The 16,585-nt window shown below is 40.5% G+C and overlaps 2 protein-coding genes across 2 annotated transcripts; both read left to right on the forward strand.

The window, feature by feature from the left end:
• The first annotated feature begins 1,563 nt into the window (after positions 1-1,563).
• On the forward strand, positions 1,564-9,278 carry LOC119496813 (MAP kinase-activated protein kinase 2-like). Its single transcript, XM_037784397.1, has 10 exons — positions 1,564-2,217; positions 4,282-4,421; positions 6,207-6,271; positions 6,358-6,437; positions 6,522-6,648; positions 6,812-6,887; positions 7,007-7,131; positions 8,526-8,611; positions 8,702-8,782; positions 8,869-9,278. Exons 1-10 carry the CDS (start codon positions 1,951-1,953, stop codon positions 9,100-9,102), a joined length of 1,281 nt encoding a protein of 426 aa, XP_037640325.1. The 5' UTR covers positions 1,564-1,950; the 3' UTR covers positions 9,103-9,278.
• Positions 9,279-10,830: 1,552 nt separating this feature from the next.
• On the forward strand, positions 10,831-16,165 carry si:dkey-197j19.6 (wiskott-Aldrich syndrome protein). The gene is made up of 9 exons (XM_037784411.1): positions 10,831-11,075; positions 13,175-13,321; positions 13,593-13,679; positions 13,778-13,862; positions 13,997-14,066; positions 14,144-14,237; positions 14,324-14,477; positions 14,597-14,889; positions 14,981-16,165. Exons 1-9 carry the CDS (start codon positions 10,977-10,979, stop codon positions 15,095-15,097), a joined length of 1,146 nt encoding a protein of 381 aa, XP_037640339.1. The 5' UTR covers positions 10,831-10,976; the 3' UTR covers positions 15,098-16,165.
• Positions 16,166-16,585: the final 420 nt, after the last annotated feature.

The following is a 16,585-nucleotide window of genomic DNA, read 5'->3' on the forward strand; positions in this document are numbered from 1 at the left end:
ACCAGGAACATATCAGCTGTGAGCTCCAGATCAGACTGGAGCTGAAGACGTAACCAACTCAAAGATGGGTTAGTAGTACTTGTTATCTTCTTACGTTCGTACTTTTTTTTTTTATCAGAAAACACGTTTTATTTGTGATATTTACTGGAAATAACATACAATATAGCCAAGAGCAAGTCGGTTGTTATCTAGTGATCTTCTCCAGCCAGCTGCCACCTTATTTTGGTTTCTGTTTTGAAATGAGGAGGTACTGGAGGCTACAGATAACTCCTCAGGCACGCCCTGCATCTTGCTCGTGCCAGGGTCAAAATGTGCACACATGGATGCCGAGATACAGTAAACAGAAAGTTAAACAACACATTAATCTAACAGTCTGACTGATTTCTTCATAACTATAATTTAAGTTAATAACGACTAAATGTGGATGTTACACTCACCAGTTGTTGTCTCTGCTCAGCCTGCTAACATTAGTCCATTGTTTTATTCCACAATACTGAACAGAATAATCCAAACAGGTAGAAGAAGTAAGATGTGAGAGGAGCACAGGATGCTTGTTACTCTCTTGGTCCTAATTGTGCTTTAATGCACCAGGTTTGTAGGTCTACTTTCTCTCATTTTTTTCTATTGAGCTAGATTAAAAAAAAAAAAAACACGCAAATGGAGCGGATCAAAACGAGGCTCCTTACTGACATATTGTAGTGACGGCTCATATTTCCCAGAGTTTCCATAGTTGTGTCTTTGCGCTGTGTGTTCCTGTTTTATTTAAACCATTAGTGAGGTGGCTGTTATATTTTTTGACAGGTAGCTCGTAATAAAGTTTCACTAGTGAACTTTATTACATATAACTGCGAGCGTCAATGCTTCTGCTGAAAGTGTCAGTAATCAAGTTAATATTTTCATTTACATCCAGGACAACTGACCCGGTTTTCTCGGCTCATTTTATCTAAACTAATCAGCCGTTCCTCTCAATATGAGTGACAGGAAAAAATAGGAACCATGTATCTGATAGAAGTTCAGACAAAACGTCATGCGGCGCTGTGTTGCTCCCGGCCAGTTAGGACCCTCCAATAGAAAACAATGTAATCAAGCCCAAGTACATGTCTTAGTTGTTTCCTAAATGCAAAACTATCACTGTTTTGTGCTTTATTTTGCATTGCAGTGTTAAGTCCTTCCATTACCAAACTGAATGACTTCATTTTACTTATAGTTTAGCTGTTATTTCAGTTTAGTTTTTTGTCAGGAGAGAATTCAGCTGAGGGGGCACAGTGACCTTTTTGGACGGGCCTGGACCCCCATGGCCCGCCCCTAACGCCGACGCTGGCTCTTACTGCTTGTTTTCCTCCAGTCTGTGAAATCTTGCAGATACCGTTAGGAGCACTGGAGGACACAGAGGCACATGATTTTGTTTCAGGTTACATGTTTCATGTGCTACTGTCACAATAAAGCGACCGTTTTATAAAAATAACTTGTTTTTTAAATCCCACTGGTGCACTCCTGCCGTGCGTCTTTACGCGTGGTTGTTCCTTTAAGAGAATGAATTTGAGGCGCTCCTCGCTGACGTCAGGGAATTGGAGAGCCTGCTGTAGCCTGCAGGAAGAGGCAGAGAACCGTGATGAGGACCAGACAAGAGTACCAGACTCCTGTAGCATTTTCCTTTCTCTCACTCATCTAGTGTGTTTGTACCATCTCTACTCTAAACATCCAGATCAGCTGGGATCTTTTGACGCCAAGGTTTCACAACTCCGCCCATTTTTTTGGTACTCTAAGGAGCTTTTATAGATTTGCATACCTCATGTTGGTCAAAGTGGGCGAGATGTTGTGTCGGGCAGCACCAAAGTCCTCTGGACCTTTGCGGATGAACTAGGATAACACCGGGGTGTTTTTCTGTGGCAGACACACTGATGGGATTTGCTCTGCATCACTGTTGGATTTTCCAGAAAAAAATAAATAATGCATCATAACCAGGAGGAGCAGTCGGTCAATTCAATTAGTGCGCAACAGCAGCAGCAGTACAGTGAGTCCACCAGCCTGCTGGGGAGCAGCTCTGACCTGCAGCCTCATCCTCCTACTCCTCCTCCTCCTTACTCCTCACTGGAGTTCAGGAGACATGCGGTGACAGATGACTATAAGATCACATCCCAGGTCCTCGGCCTGGGAATCAATGGCAAAGTGCTGGAATGTTATTGCAAGAAAACAGGAGTGAAATGTGCCCTGAAGGTGTGTGGTTGTGTCCTTGTTTACCCTGTGTGATGTGATGTGAACAGTCCTCTGGAGCAGCCACTGGAAAGAAAGAGAGCATCAATTATTCATTTCTTCTCTGTGATCTCCACCATGTTATGGTGTCTTATACTGAGGAAATGTGTCCAGGATTTTTGATTACTACTTTATATATAAAAAAAAATGTATGTCCAATAATGATTTTGCATGATCAGTTATATGATATGATGCAGATGAAATTCAACCATGGATGGATGAAGCAATAATCTGAATTCAGTCTCTGAGCTATACCAAGACAGTGATGTGTGCTGTCTGGGATGCTTTGACACAGTTTCCACTCTGCTATGCTGGTTGTTGTTGAGGACAATGATCTGCCCTGTTAGTACTTTATCATCTGACATTTAACACATTTTATTACTCCTCTATACGCAACATTAAAGCTGCAGCAGGGAGAATATTCTTTAGCATCATTGGGCAAAAATTCCATGATAATCTTTCAGCATATTGTAATTCAAGTGCTCTGAGAGATAACTAGACTTCTGCACCTCTTCATGGCTCTGTTTTCAGGCTTTAAAAAATCTAAGCCGTGACGGGGGACTTTGACCAATCACAGGAGAGAGAGCGTTCCTATTGGCTGTTCATTCAACGGAGGCAGCCGTCAATCACTTGCAAACTCTGATTATGAATCAATATTCTGTTACTATTTATCACCTCAAATGTTGTCAGAAACATCTTGTAGTGTACTGTTTAGCTGTAAAAAGAGAAAGTTCGCTCCGGCTGGTGGGCGGTGCTTGGTATTTCCTCAACTGATCTCAACATGGCGGCCGGGTCAGAAACTTTATCATTTTACAGCTAAACAGTACACTACAAGATGTTTCTGAAAACATCTGAGGCAACAAAGAAGCATTACAGTATAATATTGATTCATATTTGATCAGCGCTGCCTAGTTTGACCGTTTGATCGGAGTTCGTGACTGATTGACAGCTGCTCAAAGACGGCAGACTGCAGTTCAGCTCTGATTGGTTGTTTTCCTCCGGTCTGTGAAATCTTGCAGATCCGTTAGGAGCACCGGAGGACACAGAGGAAAATTATTTTTTACGTTTTATAAAAATAACTTTTTTTAATCATCTTTTCTCCACTTCTACCCCCTGCTGCTTTAAGTGTTATTAAATGTTTACAGTGATTTATAAAATCCAATTTCAGTAATACAAGTTATTAGAATTCCAGTGCTGGTAAGTCGATAAGCAGCTGTCTGTACTATAGAGTTGCAGCAAAGCCTTAAGAAAACACAAACAGGAAGAGCAGCCCTAAGAAGGCTTCTGCATGTTTTATTTGGAATATCGTGGTAAGCCACAACCGAATATATACAATGAAATGGAAAATCTGTGGAAGTGTTCTGTGAGTGGTAATGATTAGTGCATAGAGAATTCAGAGGAAAGTCACACCTTTATAAACACATATCTGAACCCCTTTTCCTCCTCCAGGGCTCAAAATGCATTGTAATGCCCATGAGGATGTGGACTGGGGTCTGACTAGGATATCCTCCTCCCCGCAGCTCTGATACCAGAGCTGCACATTAAAGATGGAGTACATTGCTAAATGCAGTCTTCACTCTTAATGTCCTGTCTTGTAAATGTAGATTAATGGTTTTAATAGCGGCCACTAACGGTGCTGTAAACACTGAGTGTCTCTGTGTGGACTTATTGATTTCTTGACAAGGATGTCAAACTAATTCTTTTTAAAATCACTTCAGAATATTTTGAAAAATGTCGATCAGTGTTTCCCAAAGCCCAAGATGATGTCCTCAAATGTCTTGTTTTGTCCACAACTCAAAGATATTGAGTTTACTGTCATAGAGGAGTAAAGAAACCAGAAAATATTCACATTTAAGAAGCTGGAATCAGAGAAATTTGACTGTTTTCTTGAAAAAAAATACTCAAAACAAGCAATTCATTTAATAATTGACTAATCGATTATTGTTGCAGCCCTACTTTAGACAAATATAAAAGAAGCATAAGAAGCAGAAGCCTTTCATTGATGCATGTTTTTGTTCTTTGGAGCAGATCCTGTACGATGTTCCTAAAGCCAGACGGGAAGTTGAGCTGCACTGGCGAGTTTCCGGAGGTCCCCACATCGTCCGAATACTCAGCCTGTATGAGAACATGCACCAGGGGAAGAAATGTCTCCTCATCATAATGGAGTGGTGAGCATTACCAGCACTACCTTATTTACTGTCTGCTTATTTTAGGTCTTAAGGGGAATGCTCAAACAGATTTCTCGTGTGTTTTTTCTATAATGTAGTAGAGCTTTGTGTTAATTTAGGAATTTGAAAAGGGTGAAGCAGAGGAACAGCAGAGAGACGGACTATGTGAAGCTCCCTGATGCTGTTCAGAATATTTTGTATGTAGAAATGTCTGGATGGTATCTCGATCCAGCTGAGCTTGATTTCAGCTCACACCTGGCATAAGAATGCAAATCAAATACATCTTCAGTTACCGCTTGGGATTGGAATTTAGTTTTGCTCTTGCATTTGATTTTGGGAAAAACTGCCGCTGATAAACATCTGCACTCTCCCATACTTTTTCTGTTTCTGTCGACTTAAGAATTAGAAATCCAGATTGTTCTTTGCTGCCCGAGGCATCTTCCACATCGCAGCTTGTGCTCTTAGATACATAATATGTTGAAACTCTTCGGGGGATCTATTAGCAAAAATAGTATATACTGTTCAGAACTATGTTTTCATTAGTGTATAAGCACCTGAAACTAAGAATTGTTGTGTTTTCGTTAGCTTAGAATGAGCCCTTCATATCTACATAGGAAGCAGGTCCTCTTCATGGAATCCGCCATGTTTCTACAGTAGCCCAGAAACCAAACACTGGCTCTGGAGAGAGAGTTTCACGTTTGTACGTTACCTGAAGGCCAACGTAGTTCTCTGATACGCTTGTGAATCTGCGGTAATTTGAGCCACAGAGTGCAAAACCGTGGTACCGCCAGCCGCCGTCTGACTTCCTTTGCTTCTAGAGTATAGTGTTAGTCTGAGTGAGACGATCGGCGTTACCATGGTTTTGCACTCAGCGGCTAACGTTACCGCAGTCTTGGAAAGGGAGGAGTGAGCAGAGGGGTACTCAGTTGGTTGCAATCTGCAACCACACCACTAGATGCCACCAAATCCTACACACTGCACCTTTAAAATCCCACACTACATGCTAAAAAAGACTGAAATATTTCTTTGAAATATTTTTCTTTGGGTAGCAATAACAAATACACTCATTTTTCTGTCTATATACATTACTTTCCATTGTTATTTTGTCCTTCTTTTGAATTTAACTTGAGCAGATAATTAAACTCAGGCTCAAAGACAAAGTGAAAACTAAAGTGAGACATGATCAATGCAGAGCAACAGATGATAATAATCCGATACGGACTGTTTGCGAGTGTTGTTGTGCTATTTGTTTACTACAGAATAGACTTGATGCATTTGCATCCTTGGACACGTGTTAATGCAGCTTGAGTGACTGGATGCCACCATATCCCCATTGTGTTCTGGGCTGTGTTCATACCTGTAGTTATTTAGCAACGTCCACTTGTGATTCAAACACGCAGATCATATTTTAATGCTGAGAGTTAACATGGTCGACAGAAGGCAGTTTTTATTAGAATAAGGAAACATTTTCTGATGCAAAGCTACATCGTGAGTTGCATTTTCAAAAAAAAGCTAATTTTGGTATGTAATATCCTGAACAAACACGTCATATAATTTACGTTTGTATAAACTTCATCGTGGGAAATGGCTACAATAGTTATTTTCCCTTTAATACGTCCTTTTTGCTTGAGTCATCTGGGTCTGCCGAGGCTCAGGAGACTCATCATGAACAGTAAATTGTGACTCACAATGACTCGCTTTGTTGTCAAATCACGATCACAGTGGAGATCTGCCAAGAGTCCCCTCGCTGCCCCAGTTCTGATCTCTTTGTTAATCTTGTCTCAGTATGGAGGGAGGGGAGCTGTTCAGTCGCATTCAGGCCAGAGGGGACCAGGCCTTCACAGAGAGAGGTGCGTCAGAGTTCACATTTAAATATATGGGTCTCTATACTGCATCCTGAACGTGTAACATCTATGATGTCATGTTTGTCCATCAGAAGCGTCAGAGATCATGCACGACATCGGCACGGCCATAGAGTACCTCCACCACATGGACATCGCTCACAGGGATGTAAAGGTGCTGCCGCCCGCTGCTGTCAGCAATCATTTCTAGATAATCACATTGTTTCGCATCTCTAATTGTTTCCTTTTTCTCATACAGCCTGAAAACCTGCTGTATACCACCAAGGAGAGTAACGCCACGCTGACACTGACTGACTTTGGCTTCGCTAAAGAGACGACGCTGCACAACTCCCTCCAAACTCCCTGTTACACTCCGTATTATGTTGGTGAGTGTTTGCTGCCATGTAGATATGCTATTACAGGCATGGTTTTCTGATATGTCATTCACTCACATGTTGTCTATGTGTTGTCTGCATATTGAGTAGTGGGTGTGTCTGTCATCCTCCACGTTATTGCGTTGGTTTTATCTGTATCTATTTGTCCATTCAGCCCCAGAAGTGCTTGGGCCAGAGAAATATGACAAATCATGTGACATGTGGTCTCTGGGCGTAATCATGTACATTCTGTGAGTATCATGTGCGTCTGCAACTGATTCAACTTTTATAACTGTTCTGGTATATAGATGTTCAACTCTGCGTTTTGGTGACAGCAAAGTAAAATAGTCTTTTTCTCTTCTGTTTCTAGTCTGTGTGGGTTTCCTCCGTTCTACTCAAACACAGGTCAGGCCATCTCTCCAGGCATGAAGCAGAGGATCAGGTTGGGCCAATATGAGTTCCCCAACCCTGAGTGGGCTGACGTTTCTGAAGAAGGTCAGGCTTTGCACATAAAATTCATAAATATCAAGGAAAAGATTTCAAAGCTGTAACGGGGTTGTGCAAAATTTTTATTACAAGTTCCTACTTTGTATGAATCCAGCATAGATATGGCATACAATAAATATTATTCACAATAAAAAATTGTATTCCAATTCAAAGCTGCTATAGTCAATATGTTTATATTTACAATGGATCAAATGACTGTAAAAGGGGTTGCTCGTAGCGACCAACAGCCTGTTCTCATTCCCAGGGCGCCAAATACCGAGGCTTTGTCATGGCCGTCGATGTTGATACTGCTGTACACGGCACCCTTTAGCGCCGGTTCAGCGCACGGCCCATTAACTACAATCTAAACCCATCTGTGGCAACAGTAAACACTTTGGGACAGTGCGCTGGGTGTGTGGTGATGAAGTTTAAAGAGCAAAAGACACACAGGGCAGAGCGGGAGGGGAGGTGGATGGGTCCAACAAACACAAGGCTTTCATCCAGGAGACCGCTGTGTGTGTCCTGTGCGTCACGTTACAATCAGCTGTTCATTCGAGTCCCATGTTCACAATGTTCAGTGTCATTTACACTCTAAAAACGTGGTAGTTTAAAGCCCGACCATGTATCTGTTTCCTAAACCTAACTATAGTGGTTTTGATGCCAAAAATAAAGTGATGCCAGGGGGCGTGACGTGACGCCAAGGGGTGCGACAAAGCGGCGGTATGTGACGAGTTGGGATGAGAACGTGTTGTGTTGAACCCACACCCAACTGCAGTTCCCCTCAGCTCTATGAAGAGCTTTAGCATCTTTTAACTCACTGTTTTGGTTTTACTACCTGCAATTTTACTATTTTGGTTCAGTCTGATCCCTCTCTTTCACCTTGTCTCTAGCCACAAGCAGCTGTTTTCAGGGGGAAAAAACTGACTCCACTCTATCTGCCCAGCACCTAATGACAGGTTGACAAAATTGGCAACTAGCCAGTGAACATGTTGGAGCATTTAGCAACTTAGGAGCCAAATATTTCTCTCAGGAGTTGGTAGAGACCAAAAAAGAACCAAAAGAGAGTGACTAACAGACTTACATTCATCAGGTGGCCAGAAACACGACTCTAAATGAACGATAATGTTGCTCTGTAACAGCTGGATGTGTAAATAAGAACCAGAAGAACTTAAAAGAGGATGATATGTCAGTGTTGTGTTTACAGCTTGTTTCCAAAGCCCCCAAGTGGCAAAAAAATCAATTAATGCAGTTTAAATGTGCTGCACTGACCCGATCATGTGTTTGAAAATTCAACCTGAACAACATCTTCGGTTAACACAGAAGAGCCAACATCATTATAGGTCCATATTGCACTAAAGACTTATTGGATGAAATGCCTGATGTTGTTTAATTGTGTTTTGTAGCCAAACAGCTCATCATTCAGTTGCTGAAGACAGACCCCAATGAGAGGATGACCATTGGACAGTTTGTGAACCATCCCTGGATTAGTGTAAGTTATCACTTTATCACTTTGTCTCTACACTTGTGTGCTTTTCCCCCTTTTATTCATAAGATGTTTGTGTTTTTTTTAATACTGCAGCAGTCAATGGTGGTCCCTCCGACCCCCCTCCACACCTCTCGTGTTTTGACAGAGGACAAGGAGCTGTGGGACGACGTGAAGGTGGGACCCACTCTGTTTATTTTCAGAATATGACCACGAGGTGGCAGTAAAGCACCAGATTTACAGCACAAAATATCTTCCAACAGGAGGAAATGACCAGCGCCCTGGCGACCATGCGTGTGGACTACGACCAGGTGAAGATCAAAGATCTGGACACGTCCAACAACCCTCTGCTCAACAAGAGACGGAGGAAGCCGATTCCTGAAGGAGCTCACAGCGGAGGAGATGCTGAAGGAGGAGATGGAGGAGTGGTGTGTAATAGCCACAGAGAAGTTACATTTGCTGAAGAGCTTGGGGAAATCATTGTTGGACAAAAGTAGTATAAAATCATGAGAGCCAAAGTGAGCATCTTCATCCCATCTACATATCACTGATTGTATTTTACTTACTTTTTATCCTTCTTTGTATCACTGCACTCAATAGTCTAATTAATGTCATTTATTTTCATTGTTACCACTCTAACATTTAAAATAAACTTGTTTTTTTATGTTTTACAGCTGTGTTGTATTGTCATTTGTGTACAGGAAATCTTATTTTACATGTTTTTTTTTGACACTGAGAGAATTATAAAACCTCTTTGGGGACTTCTTATTGCTGTGTCGTGAAAATCCCAAAATAATTTAGTGCAGAGATTTTCCAGAAATGTGAGAAATTACTTCTTCTGCTGCAAACAAAGAAAGACTGTATATGGAAGTCATAAAAGGCAAGATTACATCCAACTGAAAAGTCCTCTAGGGGACTTTTATGATGGTTAGTTATGTGGGTATTGTAACACGCACATTCAAGGGACATTAAGACTTTGAGACGTCAAGGTGATAACATGCCTCTTGCATTGTGTGATCTATCAACCTTACCAGACATTTCCACACACTTGAAACGTCTTCCTGTGAGAGCCTCTGCTAAACAATTAATACTGCCTGTATACCAGTAACTCATGAGTTTTTGGCTGCAAGATAAATGTTCATTTCTTCAGTAGACTGTTTAGTAAACTGAGGGAAATGGAAGCGTTAGAGCTTCAGTGAACAAGACCGATGGCAGTGCAAACTCAACACCCACCGTTAATTTTTCATGTGCACAGGATAATAGCAGGTGTAGCCAGTGGCAGTACTCCAATGTCAAAACACTCCATTACATGTAACAGTCTTGCAGTTAAAATTGTACTTAAAGGAACATTTAGGGGGATCTATCGGCAGAAATGCAATATAATATTAATCACTATGTTTTCAATAGTGTATAATCACCTGAAAATATGAATCGTTGTGTTTTTGTTACCTTCGAATGAGCCGTTTATATATACATAGGGAGCGGGTCCTCATAATGGAGCCGACCACCATGTTTCTACAGTAGCCCAGAAGGTACAAACCAAACACTGGCTCTAGAGAATCATTCACGTTTTCACATCGGCCGCTGTAGTTCTCCTACACGCTTGGCACACAGGAGGAGTTTTCAGTCTAGATGGCGCCAGATCCTACACACTGCACCTTTAAGTAAAAGTACACAATATAAACAAAATATAATTTTTATATCAAAAGAAAAAGTGCTCATTAAGCAGCAGAATGACCTATGTCAGTGTTATACAGTATTATTATATATTATTCACAATTATATTATTATTTTGTAATGTATGTTTGGTGTTGGGCTAATTATAACTACTTTATATGCTGTGGGGAAGTTTAATCTATAACAATGTATTATAAAACTCAATATTCCCTCTGTAATGTAGCAACGTAGAAGTATAAAGTAGAATAAATACTACTAAGTTCAAGTACCTCAAAACTGAACTTAACTTTAAATACTAAGTACTTTAAATGTAATTATTTTTGATTGTTTAAGTGTTTCATTTTGGAACAGAATAGTGACAGGGTGAAGTATACAGTATAACTGATTAAAATTATTTTATTTATATATTATTTTATTCACACTCTGGACATGCACGCACATCATACATTTTGAATACATATTATCAACTAATGTCTTCTTGTTATCTTTTGCCAATGACTGCAGACACAGTTGTTCAGTTACGGAAGGAAAGCCACAGTGTGTACACAGTGTACACCAAGTCAAATAAATTTGCATGAAATTTGCATTGATTGACGACCAGTTACAGTCAGGACTGAAAGTATTGGGTTCAGAAATCAATGACAGGACGACATAGTGAAAGTCATCGCGAGTAGGTGAAATTAAGGGTCTTGTGATGGCATCAAATCTGACTCCTGGATTTCATGTAATGAGTGATCTCCTGACTGTCCGTGAGAAAGGTATCCTCTTCGCTCTGCTCGAACCTCAGTGTAAGGTCAGTTCAGTTCATTATTATCACTTCAAATTAACATCCGTCAAATACAACTTAATAAAAATTGACCTCAGGATTTTTCTGTATTTCTAAACATTTTAACCAGTTTTAAGCCAAATTAAATTATTGTCTGAGACTGGTATATACTTATTATTGCCATAAATTAATACATTTTAAGAATGAATGGAACATATAAATAAATAATGCTGACAAAAAGTGAATGTGTGTTATAAAGATGAAATATTTGAAAAGAAAGAAGAAGGATGTTCTTGTATTTCCTGGGGTTGTTTTCATGTTATCAGTAACATTTATCAGAGGAGGCCTGGTAGATGAATGGGCTTTCTGTGAGGGCTGTTTTGTTTACAGTTGCTATCTGCTGCTTGTATTTCCTGGCACTATCACGCCATGTTATCAGAGCAGATGCTTTTTAAAGACCTTGAAAATAGCAAAGAAGTAAATAATGAAATAAATGGAAAGAAAGAAAGAAGAGAGGGAAATATAAAAGATGTCAGTCACAATTAATACAATATCAATACATAACAGCAAGTCCATAAAAATTAACAATAAGATCTTAATTTTGGAATGAAATAAGTAATGTACATTTTTTCACAAGATTTAGGTTCTGTGATTCATTCCTTAACTTGAAGATGACACAGAAACGTTGACTGTTGACGTTATCACTGAAAACTACTTGAAAATAGTCCTAAATGAAAGAAGAGATTGCAGTTGGCTTTAAATACAGGTATAACAGCGTGTCGTCAGCATAACAGTGAACATTAGATGTCAAAGTGTATCATTAATAGAGAAAAGATGAGACCTTCACATATTTTGTGTACTATGGATGATGATGATTTGCCATCGCAGCCATGGTGATGTAGGACCTGAATGAGTGAACCTAATTAATGTCAGGGCTGTAATATAATGGAAAGTTAAATGGATCATTTCCCAGCATCACCAGCCTCTAAAAAGAGGTCACGGTCTCTCTGAGGAGCTGCCTCTCTGCTATGAAACACTCTGAAACTAAACCAGAATGTCTCAAAGGTTACTCTGAGTCACAAAAGCTATGAGTTGGTTGAAAAAAACTTGTGTGTAACATTTCGGGGGATCTATTAACAGAAATGGAATATAATATTCGTAACTATGTTTTCATTAGTGTATAATCACTTCAAACTAAGAATTGTTGTGTTTTCGTTAGCTTGGAATGAGCCCTTCATATCTACATAGGTAGCGGGTCCTCTCCACGGAGTCCGCCATGTTGCTCCGCTTTGTTTCTACAGTAGCCCAGAATGGACAAACCAAACACTGACTCTTGAGAGAACCTTTCATGTATTTACATCACCTGAAGGCCACCGTAGTTTTCCGACACGCTTGTGAAACAGTGTGCAGTAATGTCAGCTGCAGAGTGTAAAGACCCAGACACACCAACCCGACATCAAAGAACTAACGGCGACTAGCGGCTCCGCCATGTTTCTACAGTAGCCCAGAACGCACAAACCAAACACTGGCTCTAGAGAGAGCCTTTCACGTTCTCCGACACGCATGTGAAACAGCGGTAACGTGAGCTGCAGAGTGCAACCGTGGTACAGTCAGCCGCCATCTGACTTCCGTTGCTCCTAAAGTAGTGTTATTATGGTGAGGATGGCCTCTGAGTGAGGCGAAATGGCGTTACCACGGTTTTGCACTCCGCATCTCACATTACCGCAGTCTTGGAAAGGGAGGAGTGAGCGAAGGGGTACTTAGTTGGTTGCAATCTGCAACAACACCACTAGATGCCGCCAAATCCCACACACTGTACCTTTAAGGAATGGTTGAAGCTAAAAGGAAAATAGCCGTGAGGAAAAAAATAGAACTGATTGTAGAGAAGATGCACAAACACTGGTTGAACCATATTCCCAAAAAGATTTTAGGGACTTGAAAGTCTTCCCTTCCTGCACCAGCAGAGAAGAAAAACAGCTCAGCACAGTTGAATCCTTTTACTCTGCTTTGGTAATAGGATGATATGTAAAATTGAATTATTTTTCTCAATCACAGTATTGATGAATCAGTATTTTTGCACAAGTTTGGATAAGTGTATTCTATTGTCATGATCTGTTGTGTTTCAGCTGATCAAAAGTACAGTAGCCCAGGTACTGGTGGACAAAGACACCCAGGATGAGAGTCCAGGCTGGAGTTGTTTGGGTTGTGGCTCGGTGTGTCTCATTGAGGATAAGTCCATTCACACACACTTCCTGCGTCTGTACTGTGTCAAGGTAAAAGGAACTGCAGAACTGATAAGAGATACTCCACCTATACTCACATCTGATAACACATCTACTTCTCTCAATGAAGTGACATGTTAGCTTCATTTTGTGTGTTCGAGTACAGTTGCATGTATGGGACAGTTTGTATTCTTTGATTTAGTTTCCTTTAGTAACGATTGTCTTTGTGGGCGTGCCGGTACTTGTCCTCATGCGTCTACTATAAAACACCTTTCCTTTCTTCCTTTCCTTTAATCCTTTCCTTATCTTTCCTTGAACACAGCGTGCCAAGTTACTGTGGGAGCAGGAACTGTACACCCCATTCATGTACACAGCAACAAGCATGTTCTTCCACACGTTCCCTGCAGATGTAAGCAACCTTGTTTTAAAGTGTCACTGCTTGCAACATGCTCACGAGAATATATTAGTTTTGAGTTGGTTTAATGTGGATTTACTGTGTTTGCACAGGGCCATCATGTAGGCCTCAACTTTGCAGAAGAGACCGAGGCAGAGGAATTTCACCTGGCAGTGGAGGCTGCCCAAAGAAACCGAGGTAAGAATAATTACAAGTAGATGACTCACATGTGTCAACACATTTTATAGGTGTGCTTCTCTTTTCACCTGAAACACCTGTCAGTTCTCATCGGTGTCTTGTTTCCCTTTCATTTTACTTCATCTGTTTTGCAGAAAAGATGACCAGGATGAGTGAAAGAACAAATGCTGAAAACAAGACAACAAGTGATCCTCCTGATTCAGGGTGACAAAAATGTTACGACTCTATAGACGTAAGGAGGAGATGAGAGCAGAGGATTAAAGTGATTTTTATCTCTGTAGAATTAAGCCACTTGACCATTTGGACAAAGAGCAACATTTCCCCATGAACGCACCATCCCCACCATCCCCACCGGTTACACTAACTACCAGTTCAGTAAGTCAAATGCTAACAGCTTACATGAGCCAAATAGACAAACAAACATGCTAAATGAGTCCATTCCCTGCTGTATCTGCTTGGAGGAGTTTAAGGATCTTAACCGCCCTATGAGGAGGCTGTCGATGCAGTCAAGACATGATGAGAAAGACCTGAAAGACAAAGACATCACTGAAGCTGTCGACTGCATCATCAACCAATTTGGACTGAAGGCTGTGCAGAGAGAGCTGAGGAGCAGAGGTACTTTATCTTGAAAAATGTTAATGCTCCTTTTATGTTGTTTATTTTATACACCAAAAGTAAACATTTAAAAGTAATACAGAGTCTTTTTTAAGACCGTGCTTTTGCATATTTGACAGGCTCAGTATCTCAGACATTCCCGAGAGCTGCAGGGGGGTCCATCTCGCTTGCTCTGAGGAAAGGGCCTTTGCCACCGGTTCCCTCCGTCAAAGGCAGCACAGCCTCCCAGCAGACATCACAGTGCACTGACACACTACACCTGATTCAGATTCCCCCTTGTCCTCCTCCTCCTGCTCATCCTGCTCCTCCTCCTCCTCCTGCTCATCCTGGTCCTCCTCCTCCTCCTCCTCCTCCTCCTGCTCCTGCTCCAGTTCTCCCAGAGAGGATCAGAAAGAGTGTAACTTTCAAACAGGTAAGAGGACACATGCTGTTACAGTTCTGTAAATTTGATTATGTAAAATGTGTGGTCTGAATGATCTCAACTTTTGTTTTTGCGGCGTCAGGTGGGCTCTTCAGCAGTTGCAGAAGCAAGTGACCCTATTCTGACTTCACTGAGAGAAGTATTCAGACAAAAGCAGCTGCTCCGGCAAAGGTCAAGTACAGATGGGAGTCAAATGTAGCCGGACACTAATAGAGAAGAGCACCTTTAAACAAATGTGTGATATAGATGAGATGCTGCGTGTTGTCTGTTATTCTCACACAAACCTCTTACGGCAAAAGTGACTGCTGTGCCCCACAGCTCAGTGCATTGTGTTCCCTGTCACGTCCGAGTAAGCTTTATTATTTACCCAAAATCCAACTAGTACTCCTGCGCTGTAATAACACCACATGGCCCCAGGTTTTCTTTGTGTCAGTTTGTTTGTGCAAAGCTTTATTTACTCAATTCAACTCATTACAACTCTATTTAACCCTTTTATTTACCCTACAAATGAACAATCAGTTGTATGCAGCTCGCCACCTCAGCAAATACACACATAAATAAGTTAATCATGAAAAACTGTTAATCACAAAGCTAAAACAAAGACTACAAGATTAAAAACTGTATGTGGAATTGGTCAAAAACAACAACCTATTATTAAATACATAATATCCCTAAATGTAAAGACTCATAAACTAATAAAGCCATGCAAACAAATAAAATGATGACCTATGAAAAATTGTGAAGATTAAGCAAATAAAAAGCTCCGTGTATAGATTAATTTTACTGGGAGGTAGAGCAGAGACGTCCTGAAGCCAGCAATTTAAATTAATTAGCTAAGATGTGTTCAGGTATAGGTTCAATACAGTATGCTCACTGATTTCTTAATTATTTAAATCCCACCGTTTCAATCATTTTGTACAGGTTTGTACTGTACAGATACTGTTCAAGTTGTTTCTGTTCTTGACTTATAGGCAGTGGTGTAGTGGTCGTTGATGAGGTGGGTGTACCACTAGGCAGATTGGTAGTAGGTTACCGAGAAGGAAGTGGGTATACTCTCCTATATATTCCAACGTTTTTTGGCTGATAGGTGGTATACTGTAAAATACCAGAAAAAGAGGTGTTTATGCCCCGTATACCCGCGTATACCCTCCACTACACCACTGCTTATTGTAACTGACAAATACAAGAAAATGTGAAGATCAATGTAAAAATTTAGTAATTTAAGATTTAAGAATCTGCATTTGAAATAATAAAGTGATCATATCTACATTTTGCCTGGCCTGAAGATTATGTGTTAATGCTGGACCCATTAGTTGATATAGTAGCCTACTTAAAGCAGCAGTGGGTAGAAATGGAGCAAATATGATTAAAAGAAGTTATTTTTATAAAAAACGGTCACTATATCTTGGCAGTAGTGTAGGAGAGAGAAAAATGATGTGCCTCTGTGTCCTCAGGTGCTCCTAATGGCATCTGCAAGATTTGACAGGCTGGAGGAAAACAACCAATCAGAGCTGAGCTGCAGTCTGCCATGTTATAATTTGAGCATATTTTTTATGCTAAATGCAGTACCTGTGAGGGATATAGACCCATATATATATATATGTATATATATATATTATATACATACATTATATAATAATATAATATATAATATATATATGTATATATATATATAAACATATATATA

This window comes from Sebastes umbrosus, chromosome 1, assembly GCF_015220745.1.
Source record: "Sebastes umbrosus isolate fSebUmb1 chromosome 1, fSebUmb1.pri, whole genome shotgun sequence".
Taxonomy (NCBI): Eukaryota; Metazoa; Chordata; class Actinopteri; order Perciformes; family Sebastidae; genus Sebastes; species Sebastes umbrosus.

What these genes read in the sequence shown, in the direction of transcription:
- LOC119496813 (XM_037784397.1), top strand. Translation starts at nt 1,951, where the DNA reads ATGCATCATAACCAGGAGGAGCAGTCGGTCAATTCAATTAGTGCGCAA. An exon ending in CCAGGCCTTCACAGAGAGAG is followed by an intron (nt 6,272 to 6,357) that starts GTGCGTCAGAGT and finishes TTTGTCCATCAG; the next exon opens with AAGCGTCAGAGATCATGCAC. An exon ending in AGCTGTGGGACGACGTGAAG is followed by an intron (nt 8,783 to 8,868) that starts GTGGGACCCACT and finishes ATCTTCCAACAG; the next exon opens with GAGGAAATGACCAGCGCCCT.
- si:dkey-197j19.6 (XM_037784411.1), top strand. Translation starts at nt 10,977, where the DNA reads ATGGCATCAAATCTGACTCCTGGATTTCATGTAATGAGTGATCTCCTG. An exon ending in AGTGATCCTCCTGATTCAGG is followed by an intron (nt 14,067 to 14,143) that starts GTGACAAAAATG and finishes TTATCTCTGTAG; the next exon opens with AATTAAGCCACTTGACCATT. An exon ending in GAGAGAGCTGAGGAGCAGAG is followed by an intron (nt 14,478 to 14,596) that starts GTACTTTATCTT and finishes CATATTTGACAG; the next exon opens with GCTCAGTATCTCAGACATTC.